The sequence below is a fragment of the Aphelocoma coerulescens genome, chromosome 2, assembly GCF_041296385.1.
Source record: "Aphelocoma coerulescens isolate FSJ_1873_10779 chromosome 2, UR_Acoe_1.0, whole genome shotgun sequence".
NCBI classification, from domain to species: Eukaryota; Metazoa; Chordata; class Aves; order Passeriformes; family Corvidae; genus Aphelocoma; species Aphelocoma coerulescens.
This window is the reverse complement of record NC_091015.1, coordinates 54,090,435-54,107,592: the sequence shown is the minus strand read 5'-3', so window position 1 is coordinate 54,107,592 and position 17,158 is coordinate 54,090,435. Positions and strand designations below refer to the sequence as shown.

General features: G+C 33.3%; 1 protein-coding gene across 1 annotated transcript in view; it reads right to left on the bottom strand.

The window, feature by feature from the left end:
- Window positions 1-17,158, bottom strand: part of ULK4 (unc-51 like kinase 4) — a 212,224-nt gene that overhangs the window by 181,517 nt on the left and 13,549 nt on the right. Inside the window, exons 11-16 of the mRNA XM_069007521.1 lie at window positions 15,981-16,080; window positions 15,439-15,543; window positions 13,313-13,373; window positions 11,215-11,396; window positions 9,733-9,779; window positions 8,836-8,914 (exon numbers count right to left, since the gene is read on the bottom strand). Of these exons, the coding sequence (XP_068863622.1) occupies window positions 8,836-8,914; window positions 9,733-9,779; window positions 11,215-11,396; window positions 13,313-13,373; window positions 15,439-15,543; window positions 15,981-16,080 (574 nt within the window). The remainder of the gene's footprint in view (window positions 1-8,835; window positions 8,915-9,732; window positions 9,780-11,214; window positions 11,397-13,312; window positions 13,374-15,438; window positions 15,544-15,980; window positions 16,081-17,158) is intronic.

Sequence of the window (17,158 nt, the reverse complement as noted above, 5' to 3'; positions counted from 1 at the left end):
TGTGATAACATGAGCTGCTGACCATAGTTCCAGCAGACTAGCTAGGGACATCAAATCATTATGACACCTAAGTTGCACTGGTTTGTTTACAGGCAGAACTTAAAGAAAATGCAAATCAATTTGTACATCTGCTATAAAGGATCAAGGCAGGCTGCTCAAAATTACCAGTTTTAATGGTGAATCTCAACAGCAGAAAACCCTGTATCAACACTAATACTGGTTTGCACCTGCAATACTTGCTTTGCCAAAGCATGTTTAATATATTGGTAAATTTTGATGACACATTATCTAAATACATTTATGTGTGCAATCCTACAATTTTCTAAATTCTACATTCTATTAAATAAAAGAATGATTTAACCTTTGTGTGTAGTAAATTATATATTCACTATATTCACTTGTACTAAGTTCTGTTTGGCTGCCTTGCTGCTCAACTGAAGTTTAACAAAACAATCATTACCAATAAATATACTGCATAGAGTATCCATCTTCTGTATTTTGGGGTTTGTTTGTCATTAAAATTAAGAATTTAAGATTTAAAATTAATGAAAATTAAATTCAAGAACAATATTTCATATTGGTGAACAGAAATTATTGTTTCTCACTCTCCTTCAAGATTCCAGGACAAGTTATTATTCTTATTCTGAGGAGATTCTAGTTATTATTTTTAGTCTAAAGTGATAAGAAAAGAAAGTAATTCTTCTCATATTCCAATTCCTACTCTTTTCTCATATATGAATGAAAAAAGAGGTAAAACTGAGTTAACAACATTCAAATTAAGAAGTAATTTCCTTTCTTGTGCACTAAAAAAACCTGCCAAAAAGCTAGTCAACACTGCAATAAATTCAAGTTTTTATTTGAAAAAAATTGTTCATGAAACAAGAGGGAAGGTGTGTCTGAAGAAATCTGAGCTATTAGTCACTGATTTGCGCTTGAGTTGTTACCTCTTTGTTACAGAGAAACAGAAGTTGCATGAAACTTATAGTTCTCATCTTCATATATTATAATATATTTGTCCACTACAGGTTAATTTTAGTAACTGTAAGAAGATCCATGACAAGAATGGAGTACTATGGCAGAAGGCACTGAACATGAAATAACTACCACACGTTACAGAGGATACTCATAATCTCTTATATACAAGACTTTATTTACCTCACTCAGATAATGGCCTCATTTTCTCTAGAGAGCACACAGAGTACAGAACTGCCCTGTGATTTCCCTTCCTTCACCGAACACAATTAAACAATTAAATATTATACAAGTGCAGGAAATGGGGTTCACAGAATAAGTCACATACTGAACTGGCAGAGTGTCTGTGCCAATAACCTAATTAAGATTTTCTTGTGTCCTCTGCAGTGGAAGCTATGAAACAGGAAGTCATGATTCATCATCTATATTAAAAATAAAATTATATAGAAACACAAATGTTTTTATAAAAAAACATTTAATGTTGTATAATATACAGTGTTCATCATTTCACAAACACATTTTAAATGACCTAAAATAGGAAGACAAACTGTATCCTGCTCTTGACAGGACACTTCTAATATTGACAACTGTGATTTGCACAAGATTGAAAATATTCTTTCATCCTTTCATAAGGAAAAAATATAAGACCTGAAAAAAAAATCTGCCTAGACACTTTGATTCAATGGTAAAGGGTGGTATACATTTTAGGTAAAGAAAGTATCACAGTGTGTGTGGGAAAATGCACAACAGAAAAATCAAATTTATTTTAACTACAGACTGACAAATAAAGTCTCCTTCTTATCTGTAGTACATTCTTTTTCCTTTCAACCTGCCTACATTTTCCCGTTCGTAGAAGTAGATAGTAATGAACTGCAAGTCCTACACTGTCTAGTAAAAGCATCTTCAATTTAATAAATTATCTAAACCTTTTACACTAGCTGCCAAACTGAATAGATATAGTATAGCTATAAGAAAAAAAGAAATAAGAAAGTTTCATATGGATAGACAATCATTGCCTTAATTTACAACAATAGTGTGTGGAGTTGATCTATTACCTGTGGCAGATTCTCAATCTATTTCAAGCTGTATCTAGAAGTTTCCCTGCAGTTTCAAAAGTCCAGACGTGAAAATTAGAGCATATTCGAAAAACGAAGGTATTTTATACCTTAAGTTGGAGAGTGGCAATGTACAGATTTACAATATTACCACATCTTTGATCTATTGGTATGACTGTCTGCAAGTATTAGTGGAAATTAAAATATATTTGTAATTCTGCAAACCCTTACAGTGATAAAAGCTGTCTATGCCTCTAAGCATAATAGAAATTATTTTTAGTTGATTTTTTTGTGAGTACATACACACTGTGTAATGTGGGCAAGTAATGGCAAAGCAATCTGACTTTCCTCTCAGAAAAGCAATCTCACCACACTGAGAAAGTATGACATGGTTTTATTGCCACTAACCAGAAAAGAAACTAGAGTAACATTCATACCAAGTACTCATCTTTAAAAGGGTACATGAAAAAAAACCCAAAACTACCAGCTTTCTCTGAACATCTCGACTCAAACTGGGTCATGAAGTAAGGAGGACTGAAGAGAAGTCTGACCATCAGACTATAGATGTGGCATTACTGCTCTCCACAATGTAGGGGGAAAAAAAAAAGAAAATGAAAAACATATTGCAACTCCTCTAGAACTCCTCTAGGGAACAACATAAGATGGAGGTGTAACACTTTTCCAGGTGGAAGACAATGCAAAATTGATTCATTATGAAAACTCTTATCTTTTCAACTTTTCCTTAACTGCTGGAGGAAGAGGCCTTAGTAGATGAGTAGCCAAACCAGATCTCATGAACTCAAAAGGAGGTTCAACTTGCTTTGGAATCCACTCAAGGTCCCAAAGGGATAAAATCAGAAACAAATAATAGCAATTAATTTATAAATCTGCTATGTTTACTAACAAATCAAAAATGCATGTAGAAGTCCTGTTAACAAGCTTTGGAGTTTGTTTGTTTTTCTTTTTAAGAAAAAGAAAAGTTATTTCTTCTAGTCTGTCATGACAGTTGTATGAGTACAAGAGCTCAGTTGCAGATGTTCATGAATGCATCTGATTTCTACCCCAGCCCTTAAGTTTGAAGGTTTTTAATGACAGGAAGAACCAGGTAAAAATATTTGCCTCTAACTGCAAAGAGATCTTGTTTTCATTTATGCCAAGGGCAAGGAATGAAAAAGATTTCTCAGGAGCCCAAAAAGCAAAGATTTCTGACTTCAAAACTGAGGCCAGTGGCAACCAACTGAAGCTGGTTTACATCTAGAGATGCAAACAAACTAGAAATCAGTCTCCACAGAATAAGGGTTGGCAGGAACATCCAAGGAAGCGGTATTTTTCTTTCTTTTTTACTCTTCTCTTTCTTGTTTTTACTTTATTCATAAATTGATTTGATGTTACTCTAAGTCATCATCTTCTTCCAAGCAGTGGCCCTGTTACCCACGTTTTAGAAGCCATGCTGATGACACTCAAAGACCAATGCCCAGCAATAAAATATTCATGTAGAATATTTTAGATTGATCATTTCTACACAGAATATCTCATGTTTTTAAAAAAAAAAAATATAGGGTATTTTCCACAAATTTTCTTTGAAATTAGTTCCCTCTGAGTATTGCAAATTCCTTCATTCTGCTCAGTGAAGATGCAAACTGGATGAGACAATAGTTCTTCCCTACAGAATTCTTTTCTAAATGTGTTTCTGACTAAAGTAACTTTTTTTCTTTCCCCAGATGATAGCTGAAATGTCTGGTATTTAGAGGAAAAGCTAGGACTACAACTAATATACAAATGATCTTGCCTAATACTAAGTCTGGTTTGAGTCTCTTTTAGTGCAGTAATCAGAAGACATCAGAAAACTAGGCTTTTCAGCTACCACCAGTGTGCAATTTCGATCATAAAACACGCTGTAGCCTAATTGTGTCAATCAAGCAAGTGTCTGCTTTGAAGCAAAAGACCAGATTATTTTCTTCTGTTCCTAGTCTACAATTTGATTAATTCACAAGTGCAAGACGAAAGGAGGTGGAAGAAGGGCTCTCTTTCAGGTTAATTCTTTAAGGAATGCACTTAGTTGGAAGAACTAAACAGTTCAGTGTGCAAATTGTACAACAACTTGCATAGACACAAAGCTGGTTGGTTCAAAAGAAAATTAAAGTACCAAAAATATATTAAAACCAAATTCTCAGCTATGTCAAGCTTTAATTAAAAAAAAAAAAAAAAGAACTTTGAGTATGCTACAAAGAATTGCAATATTATATGATGTGACTTCGCAAACATCACACAGACAATATCAAAATTATGTCAGGAAATATTTAAGGCCTTACACAGATATATGTTTTCTAAAGTAATGGAAAAAATAATTTGTTTCATGTCAAGAAGCTTAGGCACAAATTTTTTTCCATGTGGTCTCTCTTGCCCAGAGACAAAATGCCAACTGCACATTTCATTTTCTGTACACATTTGATGGTTCTGCTGATACTGTAGCAATGTAAGAAAGCAAATATTTCACTTCTTCCACAGAAAAGAAAATGTTCCTGCTAAGTTATTTTAATTACAGAAACAATATTCTATCTAGTTCACCTAGCCTGTCACACTCCAAATGCATCTCCAGTGTATATGACAAATATGACATATATACATTTCACTACCAGAGATACAGATACTTATCTACTGAAGGAAAGGGTCCTAGGAGGACAGACCTTCCTCATCCCAAAAATAACCGACTTGTAGAAAAAAAACAAAAACAACACAGCAGTTTTACTATCACAATAACTAAATTGAAAACTTACAAACAGATATACTGGCAGCACCAGTGATACAATTTTAATGGAAAAATGTACTATTTTGTCTCTCAAAGAAAATAGAGTAAATTTAATGGAATATGAAAAGAGTGACAATTAAATGTGTTTTAAAATGCTAGAGTCTTTGCTTCAGTCAGGCAATTAATTTAGGAAAATTGCAAAAAGTTGTTTAATCATGCAATCAGCAATGTATTTTTTCTCCTTCCTAGTTGAAAATTTCCTTGTTTTCTACTACCAGTTTGGTTTGGACTTCAAACATGAAGCAAGCCTAATTAATCGGATTGACAAAAATAATTTTTTGAGAGAGGAAAAGGAGAATCTTCAATTATGATAAAACGTCTTAATATTTTCTCCAACAATCCAGAATCGCCATGCTTGACATATTCACTGTTAATTTAATTATATTTCCATTTTCTGTTTATTAATTCAGAAGAACTTTTCTCAAACACACCATGAGTTTCTGCTAATTTACCAGAAAAATGTCAATTTTTCATTTGTCTTCCTGCCACGTGCCCCAGGCAAGTATGAAAGTTATAATTCAGTGAACCAGGTTGTTGAAAACAAATTGAATAAATTTATTATAGAGGTTGAAAGTTTATTAGAAGTGACTCCAAAAACTTGGATGGAACCCCCTCTCACTGTTACAAAAGTATTAAGTGACAATCCTGATTATGTCAGAAAGATAACTGTAAGATTTTAAGCAATTAAAAAAATATGTGTGTATATGAACATGTGTAAATACTCACACACACACTCTCCTACAGATTCTATCACCTGACTACAGATTTTTTAAATTCAGATGGGTTTCGTTTTGTACTGGCTTTTTTCCACGTAAGAGATATCAGATCAAAACAAGGAAAGGGCCCTTGGAGAAAACAAGGATACACTAAAATTATGATCATTTGTGAGAAGACTTAAAAAGTCATTCTACAATAAAACAACATCAAAACTAAATAGGTTTGGAATAAATAGCTGAATCAAACCATTTTTATTTGAAACTCACTACAATATGAGCAGACATGGACAGGCCTAGAAACAGGAGTTATCAGAGAGGTAAGCCAGGAACCTGACTTAAAATTGGTGTTTTGTATGAATTTGAATGACAACAAACTGTAGACCTTGAAGGATGTAGACACAATCAGCTAGCTAGAGCATATATAGGAGTTTACAGGTCATAAAACTGCACCTGTAACAATACAGCTGCTTTCCAGCCATGGAAAATAACCACTAAATTGTACTTTAACAAAAAGTCAGAAATAAAAAGGCTCAAATTATATGGAGTTTCAGTTTGGATGAAAACAGAAATCTGGATATTTCACCACTTTGACAAAGGAATCAAAGCTCAATATTATGGAGATACTCTGATACGCTGTCATCCTCCATTTGGGATATTTAGTTTATTAATTTGGCCATGGAATACATTAAGCCAAAGGCTTTGCAAAGAAGCTTGCAGTGTGAAGGCTGCAGCAGGTTCTCTGAACCCCTTAAACACTCAGTAGAGCACTGGGCCCAAATCTGTTAAAAACACAGGCACAACTGCCTAGGCCATAGTGTGAGACTGATATTCCCAACCACCAAACTTGAAAAAGGTAAGGAAAAGGACAAGATTTTGCCACCGAGAAGGCCAGGCAGACAACGACTCCAGGGTGGTCTCCTACCAGACAGAGAAGGACACTGCTCCCTGACATGGAGGCAAACTGTTAAGTTGCTCCATCATCTCCTCCGTAAAATAATAAACTGAGTCTGAAATGTCACATCAGAGTGGCTGCATCCTAGGTGGCAGAGGGCCCAGTATATTCACAGAAAGGAAAGGACAATCTCTTCTGTTAATAAAGACACCAAATTAGATATACATGGAAACAAGCCTTCCTAACTATGGAAGAATTTTTTTCCTGTAAGATGAAGAACAGAATCCTGGAAAGAATGGGGTATTTTAACTGAATTTTAATAACCAGTTTCAAAATCTAAATACAAAAATAAAACTTTAAAGTTTAGGTGTTTTCATAAGATAACTAGAAATAAATAAGAGAAAATTATGTTTCAGATTCATAAAGGGCAATTCCATGGGGGAAAAAATTATATTAAGTCAGGAAAAAAACATATGACCTATTAAAATCTTTTATTGCAGCTGCACAATAGAAGAAATTGCACATAAAATGTCTTCATCTGCAGCTATACAAGAGATCAATTCCCCTACTGTATTCTAAGATCAGTGTCATTTTTTTCTAATCAATGCAATATACTTCTTGAAAATACTTAACTGGAAATAGATCAACTGCAATTGAATTTAAAGATATAAATATTCATTTATTCTAATTTTTTCTAATATGACCTACATATTTGAATACATCAGCAGAATAAAGAGAGTACACTGTTCCATGCTTGCCTAGTCTGTGAAACAGTAGTTTACTTGCATTTTGTATGTGTTTTAGTGACCTCTGGTGGTTACATGCAAAGGAAACTGCTGTACCCTGATTGCCTGAAAAAAAGTTTTAAAAACCCCCAAAACATTAATTTTTCAAAGATAAATAAATTAAAGGGTTTTGGCATGTAGTATGTGAAAGTTTACTTTAGCCTGTAAAATGAGAAGGAGTCTTCTTTTCTTTCCTGAAGTTTTTCTGCCTCTTCAGGGCTTAATGTTACTACTATTTATAAAACCATTTTAACAAAAACAACAAAAACATAATGGTACAGATTCAACCTCAGAGACAGATGAACTATCCTTAAATAAATGTCTAAATGGGTAGAAGGCAGTAGGGTGTAGAAATGAAGAGTCAGCTTTTAATATGTAAGGGCCAGCAGTGGCAACCTGCACGAGTCTCTACTACGTCCTGTGCTACTTTAAAAGTACAAAAGAAATTGCAAATAAGTGATGAGTTTACAATGAGGTAACAAAAAAGCTGCAAAGGGGCCATGACTGAGTGATAACAACTGGAAAGAAATCTTGATATAGATAACACGGTACACATATGGGGCAAAAATAATTCCAAAATCACATCTTCACAAGCTCTCAACTGACTTTTCACACTTGGAAATAAATTTTGGCGCTAAAGCAGATCACCTCTATTTAGAAGGTCAAAAAATCAAAAAGTATTAGCAGTTACTAGGAATGGAAGAGGAAAGAAAACACAAAAAACCCCTACCAACAGATAGATCTCCTATATCTTCACACTGTGAGACCTGGATCACAGAGTGTCATTTCACATCATGTTGTTCTGACTAGCTACAGCTTGATTTTGACATTTCCTAGATCCCAACAGCCACCAATAAACTTTACCTGGAGCACCAGATGACTCATGTGAGAGGATAAATTACAGCATTATGTTTAATTCTGTATATAATGCTGATAGAAAGGTTTGCTTTGTGGTGGGTTTTTTTAAGCATCACACAATATAAAATAGCTGACAGTCAGCAAGAATGTTCAACCAGCTCACAGGTTCCTCTGAAGGGAGCAGAAGGGAACACAACTCTGTAGATGAGATACTCCTAAATGACTCCTTCCTGCATTTCCTATAAATGAACTAATAAATTTTGTGTACTGCCTACAGTTATTTGATTTTACATTATATAGGCAAAAATATATTTGAAGACATGAAAATATTAGAATTCAATATTTTTTCCTCATTCCAATTTTGTGTAAGCACTAAAATATTTTTAGTTCAGAAATATTACTTTGAGAGAAAAAAACTGGAATCAATGTCATTAAATAAAGCACAAATGTGTCAACAATTTCTTCTTTCTACATGCACAAGAAGTATGACAGCAACTATTTGATTTTATTAAAGGAGACAAAAATTATATTTTATCATTGGTGGCCACAGTTTAATAAAGATCAGAACTACAACTACATAGAATAAGGTTGTAAATTTATACATTTAAATAACTGATTATATTACACTCTACACATATGAGTTAAAAAGAAAGCAGGGTTCAAAACAAAAAAAGCTGTGAAAGCTTCTGACATAAATACTAAAGCATTAACAAAACTCCCTGCTAAAAAAAAAAAGAAGGAAAGTTACCTCAGAAACAGGTACATTTTCTCCAAGTCCAGATGTGTGTAATGCCAGTAAACCAATCACTCGAGCAACATTAGCACGTCTGTGTATCAAATAAATATTTTATAGGTGCAGAAAGAGTATTTACAAAATACTACAAAAACAATTATATCTTGTTTATATTCTACACAGGTTGCTAAGGGCAGGAAAAATTTGACATCCTACTTACAGCTCAGATTTTCTTCTTATTTCTATTTTCTTTGTATCAACAAATTATTTCAGTGTTTCAGCCCAATTTAGCAGTAAATATATGCATAAAGACATTTCTTTTCTCTAGCTCTGAAGAGTGAAGATTCTTTAGTTTGTTAGGATTACTAGTAGTAACACTCATGCTCAGTTTTTATATAGTACAGAAAACCCCTACAGATAATTTAGGCTTTTCAGGATAGTGACAAAACAGAAATTAAATCTGTACCAGCAAATCAATTTTAAATGTTTCATTGAAGGAAAAAATTGGAATAGTAAAATCAATATTTATGAAACAAACAGCAGAGGGCACTATCACATTGAACGATTCCTGACAGGTACTGGAAGAAAAAGCTACCATTAGTTATTTTACTCTATTGTGGTATGGAGTTATTTTATTCAGTGGTTTTAAGTAACTATTTGATATACTAAGTTATATAATATCTAGATAAAATTTTTGAGATTTTCTATAATCTTTGGTGCTGTAGAATAGCAATATATTAATTCAATGCTGAAAAAATTCCATTTCATATCTACCATCATACTGCCAGTCAGATACCACAGCAGTCTGACAAGCTAAAACACTCCTCAAATAACATGTTAACAAATACCTTCAATAGAGTTCAGTGACAATTCTGTACTTGAACATATTAATTTAAAATAGTTGTTACTTACATATCCCAGTTGGAGGCTGCACGCAACTGCTGTATCAATATAGGGAACTATAGTTTAAAGAACATAAATTAACATCAGTGCATTTCAGTGATCTGATAGTTCCAAATTATAAACAAAAATCAGAATATCAGTAATTTCATAAAAATTTATTTGGATAACATTTGGTAAGAGTATTATCACAGACAAATACTGTAGATATTGTGCAAACACTGATTAAAGAAATAAAAATAAAAAAGCCTAAATGGAAAAATACTAATATTTTTCTTTATTTTTGCCTTAAACTCAACTACTAAACATGTATCAGCACATTAGAAATTTTTTTCATTCTGAATAACGCTATTCAGAGGAAAAAGGTCTGATACTTTGACCTACAAGCACAGAGATCATCATATAGTATTATGAAACAGATATTAAATAATTTTGTGAGTCTGTGAACCGAAATAGTTGGCAAGTACTAGAATAATGAATGGTAATATATATAAGCAGCCACTTAAAGACCAAACTGCATAATTACTAATTCATTTCTAAAATATTCTGTTAATTGGCAATTCAGTTACTGGATTATTGCTCCCCTTGCTCCAAATTATCCAATGATAATAGAATACACCTTCCAGCAATTCTGTTTCTGGTTTTCACAAGAATGCCATGGCATAAGACCTACCACTGCTTCCAACCTAAATGCACTTCATCAAGTTTTCTGGTAGTGCAATTTTTCCTTTAGTATCTCATATCCAAAAGTAACATGTCAGCTTCTGACTTAGGTAGATTATTACAAATGTAGGAGAGCAAAGTAGCCTACTTTCTATTAAATAAAATGAAAAGTGCTCATCTTAGGATAGCTTCTGTGATACCTTTATATAACGGGGGAAAAAAGGTCTATTTCTCTTCTGCACATGCAAGACTTGAAGAAATATGTTAAACCACTACAGAGCATACTAGTAAAATAGTTTGTCTGATAGAAAATGGTTTTTGATACATGAAACCCCAAAACAGACTCTTCAGAGAGCATGGTCACTCTTTGAAGCCCTGCTTACTGTAAATTTTACTGCCTTTTCCTTGGAAAGCTTTCTGGCTTTTCTTTACAGACATATGACCAAATAAACTTAATTTAACAATTCATACATGAACTCCTTACAGTATCCTATGACACTTAATGATTTACAAAGACTAATTTTTCATCATACAGTATTTTACACTCTTCATGAAGGTTAGTTTTTACCCCAACATTTTCCCTAATACAACAAAACTAAATGTAAATGTATCTGAAATCTAAGAGAAAGAATTTGTTTCCCTAAGCTCTTTTAAAAAACCTGACATGGAATTTAATAATTTTTCTTTTGTTTTTTTTTTTTTTACTTGATTTAACATCATATTTTTGCCAGTACACTGTTGATTTCTTCAAATATAACTAAAAGCAGCTAATTTTTGATACAATGGAAAATATGTAAACCATGTTGATACTTTCAAAGCTTTATTATTTACCAGCTGAGAGCTAGTCAGCCTGCTTGCAATCTCCTTGTGGACAGCCAAAGTGCATAGATAGTACAGTAAGTTCAGTTTCGAACGTGCTGTTCCTGTATTCTTCTCACTGGAGTCAAGCAGTGAACACACTCGTTTCAAGAAGTTATTCCAGTCCATGTCTTTCATAGATGACAACTTCTCAACTAACCATAAGAGGAAAACAAATAGTAAAAGATAATGATCTTTGGTGTAGCTTTAACATACTACAAAGTAACATCACCACGAATAAGTAAGTTCCAAAGTTTGAATCTAATTGTAATTTTAGTACTTAAAATATTAAAGAAGCATGTTAGAATTCATGTCTGAAGATTACAGAAATCAAAAAGGTAGCAAGAAGAGAAACAAAGGATAAAAATCAGCAATAAAAGCCTCAAAACATTTTTGAAAGTGCAAACCTGCTAAGTCCTTCATTTATGGAAACATTTAGTGGCATTATATTTAGGAAAGGTAGCAGTTGTCCTTTATCATTACTAACTCTTAATACATAAGGGCAGTATCCTAAAAGTAAAATCTGGGGCAAAATCTAACAAAAGTCAGTGATATCTCCTCACAATAAATAAAGTGAAAACACGTATAATCACTCCTATAGGTTGGTATCCACCTAGCCAAGACTTAGCAAATCAGAACATGAATGACTTCAGAAGGAGCACAAAGAAATCAAGACACTTGGACAATTAAGATATATCCTGTGGTTCAATTCATTGACCACTGCACACGAATTGAGATTTTTTTCAGACTTCCTTATCAGTCTCAACAGTTAATTTCAATCTAGCAGCCATACATTCCCTCTGTTTTGGTAGCTATTTATCAATAGCTTACCTGCCATCCTGATATGCTCCAGCATAGAATATTTAAAAGCATGTTTTCTTTCTTTCATGCCAATTTTACACTTAAGTAACAACACCTTCTAATGCAGGCAAATCAACACCAGCAGAGGTGAAAACAGGTTTAGCTTTCAGGTATTCAACTAAATTTTTCTATATTATCTTTAATATTACTGCTGAGCAGCATCAAATTCAGTATCTTCAAAACATTCAGAAAGTTGTCCAGAAAAAAGCTGCAACTCTGAAAACATTACAACAACAAAAAACACTGCCCATATTAAATAAATACTGACAACAGTTAAACATATCAGAACATCAGTGTGGTAACTACATAAATGCAATATGAAATATAATATTTCCCTTAGGCAGTGGAATCTGATCATTTTTGGATGAATCAAATTAAAAACATTTTGGTTACAGTCTTGACTGGGAGATTGACGGATGTTGTGTTCCTTTCCAACTATAAAATTTCTTCAACAAATTAACTTTTCAAAACACATACTTTATGGAAAGATGAACTCTTATGCCTAGGAAGAGGTTCTATGTGAATTCTAGAAGGACTATATATCTGTCTGATATCCCTCTTCAAGCACAGTCCAGTATTTCCCTTAAAAAGACTAGAGGAAATATTCCAGGAGAAGAAATGTTACACTCCTGACAATGAGCAGACTTTAGTTTTCAGAAATATTTCTAGACATTGAAAATTAACAACAACAAAAAGAAAAACCCTAAAAAACTTCACATTATCTTTTGGGACATGAGTGACATAACATTTCATGATTAAATGTGGGACTGGCAAGGCTGCCTAGTGTTGTGGCTGGTCAACACTGTTCATTTTAAGATCCTGTTGCCACTTGTTCCCCTGCATTTGTCAAATTTTAATATATTTGGTTGAATATTTCAGTTTAAATCTCTCAGTTGGAAATAAAGATACTGGTTTTCCCACACTAAAACACTGATGACTGTCTCATGGCAAAAGTTTTTGAGCACAGACTTGTAACTGAAGAAGGCAGAGGAGAAAGGAATGTCATTTAACTGTTCATACCTGAAAAGGCTACTCAAAATTGGGCTAGCTAAAAACATTATAAAAACATATACACAACTATAGTTTCAGAAAAAAATGAGAGTTCTGAAACTGTGACCATGTATAATCTACAAGGGGAGGCTACAGTTCTTACAATAGCGAGTTACAGCAGCACATGCAGAACTTGTTAAAACCTTCAGCAGATCCATACCTGAATATGCTGGGATGTGTAAAGTTTTTGAGTCAAATCTAACTGGTACTTGCTTCATTATCTGGAAAAATAAACAAACACATTACAGCTAGTTTTAATACATTTCTAGAAAATCTCTAAGTAGTTGAACGTGAGAATACAAATGTGCAGAATTTGTACAGGATGGGTGTACATACTACTGCTCATTACTGAGGAATTTTCCATTGTTTTCTGGTATGTATTTCTTCCAAGCAAACATTTGAGATCCAACCCTATGGTTTTTATATAATTATATTGCTAGTATTGCCATTTAAGTGATTTTTTAAATGGGATTACAAAATTACCAGACTTTTTCAGTTTACATTTTTATTTTGCTTGTATGCAGAAAAATACTTGCATTTGGGTTTCAAAAGCTACTAAAGGAACTATGCAGGTGACAGCTCATGAAAAGTTTTAGCAATTCATTTCCATACAGTAAATACATGTATACACTAGACCATTCCAGAATATAAAAAGTATTGTTATCAACAGCTAATCACTCATAAGGTATGGGGACTTTTTCCCTGCAAAACCATCATTTTCTGGTAGATCACGAAATTGGATGACTGCTCAGTAACTGAGCATTTGAGTGTGATTTTCAGTGAATAAAGGATTTTTAAAAAGGCAACTGTGTAAATGGAATTTAGCCTTTGACAGATGAAGTCTAAGTGTAAGTAGAGAGCTATTTTCCAAAAAAGGCCCTCAATTCCACACATCTGCAGAGCAGAGGGAAATTTTATAATATAAGCTGACACTTCAGCTTTTAAGATTCTGCCAACATTTAGTAAATCCTTTTCCAGGAGATTAAATTGCAAGCTCTTCAGATTTACCAAGTGTCAGTATCATCCTTTAGTCTGAAAAGCAGACTAAAGAGCCATCACTAAGCAGGCAGTGACTCTGATTACATGTCCCTGGAACTTAGTGGGCTATTCTGCATTAATTCTGAGTCTGGCATTGCATGGCAAGGAGATTATTATTACATGAGCACATCAGTATGTGCATCTACCCCTAATCTCATCTCTTACACTTGTAGTAAGAGGAGAAGCAGTGAAGGACTAAGGCTTTGTGTCAGAGTCCTGAGACACAACTGAGGAATTACCAGTGGTAACATTCAAACACATAATTACCTCTGAAATTCTCCACTAAGAACAATGTCTCTCATCCCAAACACAATAAAAGAGTACTCTTTCGTAGTTACTTTATCTAGCTGTGTAAGATTCTTAGTTTTTGAAAGAGTTAAACAAACCAAAAGAATTTTTAATACTAAAGCAATACAGCAACTAAAAGCTGTAAGACATTCCTAATGAGTTTAGATGTTCACTTCCAATGAAAAATGTTGCCTTCCCCAAATCTGCAATTTACTGAGTAAAGTTGCTAAGATTGCTTCATTTTTTCTGGCACAGAAACAAAAGGAAGACTAAAGGGACTTCTATCATTCCTTCTACCAATACATCTGCCTATAAATGCACATTACATTGTCATTGCATTGCAGAGATCTGATGCTTTTTTAGCTTGCTCTTTACTACCAAGCAAGTGTCAGTTCCCTGCTCAGGAGACTCATTACAAACTGTTAGCACATTAGAAGCCATATGACAGAAACAGGACGGACATTTCTTGTAACCTCAGGTGTTCTTTTAGAGAGAAAATAAATTCATATTTAATAGAAACATTATCACAGTTGCAGTCTAAAGAGTAACAAAAGTTATTCTGTAGAACTCTTAACTCCCAATCTAGAAGGCTTCATAGATGCCTTTGTCTCGAGTATAACAAACCAAAGTTTTGTGTTCATTTAAGCAGCACATATCAAAGCAAGTTATCAGAAAACAAATCTATAAAAGCACTGAACATAGCATTTGGTAGCTTCTATTTCTTGTAAGATATTATTTAATATTATTATTCAATCCCAAAATAACTCATTCCTCCAAATTACCAACACAATAGGGTTATAAAGACTGCCAAAAAATTGCATGAGAGCTTGCCAGATAATTGGGTGGAACTGCTTTAAAATGAGAACTATAAAATACAGGAAAGGAGTTTCACCCTGATCAAAAATTTATCTGCAAAAATAGCCTCAACCACAAGTTCCTGAATCTTTTATTTTGCTTTACCTTTGGATTGTCAATGATTGGTGTCACGATAAGATCAGATTCAGTGTAAATGAGCTCTTTCAATTTTGACTCCATATCCTGCTGACTTGAGCACGTATTTTCAGCCTGGAACAAAAGCGAAGGTTTTTTTGATAAACTGTTTTGTAACAAAAAGAGTTAATTCATGTCTATTCACAAAATATTTCATTTCAACATTATACCAAGCAATCTGGCCATGGAAACATATTCTAACTTGCTTTTTATTTATGTAACAGCAGATAGGACCAACTAAAAATTATGGTAAGAGAAACATATTGGAAGAAAAAGCATTAGGTCAAAACGTAGACTGAGAAGAAAGAAGATAACATGTCTTTTATGCACTGGGGCAAAAAAAGGAGACTGTCTTAATTCCTATACCTGAAGTTTTGCAAATACTTTTTTTCAAACAACTTGCACACTGTTAATTGTGGAAGGATACAAAAGAAAGTTGACTTGCCACAGACTTCAGGCTGATATTCTAACTGTAAGATACCATCATCCCTCAGTATAAACTTTTTACTCACTTTTTTCAAGCATGAATCTCCTTGTGAAGAATTTTTGATTGCGGCAGTAGTACCATCATGTACTTCTACTGCAGAGTTAGTTCTAGGCGTGGGACGAGAACTTCAGCAAAAGAAAGAAAAAAATAATTAAAACCCTATAAAGATTACAGATTAAATTTCATTGCAAACTACTTTTTTTGTTGCTCTTTTGAAACTTTCATGCCATACAGCAAATTTTCAAAGCTGACAACCATAAATTACACTATGCGTGATCCATCAACTAAACACAAATCTTCTGTCTTTAAATGTGTTCTGACAAGGTTAGGATTTGTTTGCCAGTTAGAAATGGGAAGACGGTAGTTTGTTGTAATTGTTAAATAAATATAATTTGATTATTTTCTCAGCCATAATGACACTGCAAACTGGATGCTAAACCATTATTATATTAACTCCTAATACCAAAAAACATACAAAGCAAATTAATGTGAAAAAAATTGCAATTTATTTCATCTTATTCTCTTCTGACTCCCAAGTCTTAGCTAAGTAACGAGAATTAAAACTCCTAATTTTTATGTATCATTGTGAACTGGGTTTACCTTTTACTTTTTAAAATCCTGTCTGCTAATTAGAAAATGAAGAAGGAGAGATCAGAATACTGCCAAGTTGCAACTGTCATAAAGCTGCTAGAGAACTTGGGGTTTTAGTACACATCAATTTAAATTAAAGCATTTAAAATCAACTTCAGAATTATTATAATTGGCAGGCCAGGAAACTAGTTAAATCAAGAACTTCAAATGAACATGTTTCCTTGCTTAGCAGAAAGTAATAAACAGATTTAGTTTAGCAAATCAGATTTCTATAATAGAAAAAACCACTAAATTAAAAATACAAACACCAAACAAAATTAAAGACACTCGGGAAATCGGTGATCAAATGACTAACATAACTGTTCTCATGTTCCATCTATTTTCAATAGAAATTTAAATTTAAAGGGTACAATGAAAGAATGCCAAAATATTACCTACATAAAAATACATGAAATATCCTAATTCTTATGGTAAAAAAAAAAGTATCAGGATCTCCTTGGAATTTTAGTTCCTAAACAAAAAAAATCCTATGATTTCTAGCTAGGAGGCTGGACAAATGATCATAAGCTGACATTTGCTTCAAAACATGTAGATTTGTTAAACTTTTTTTTA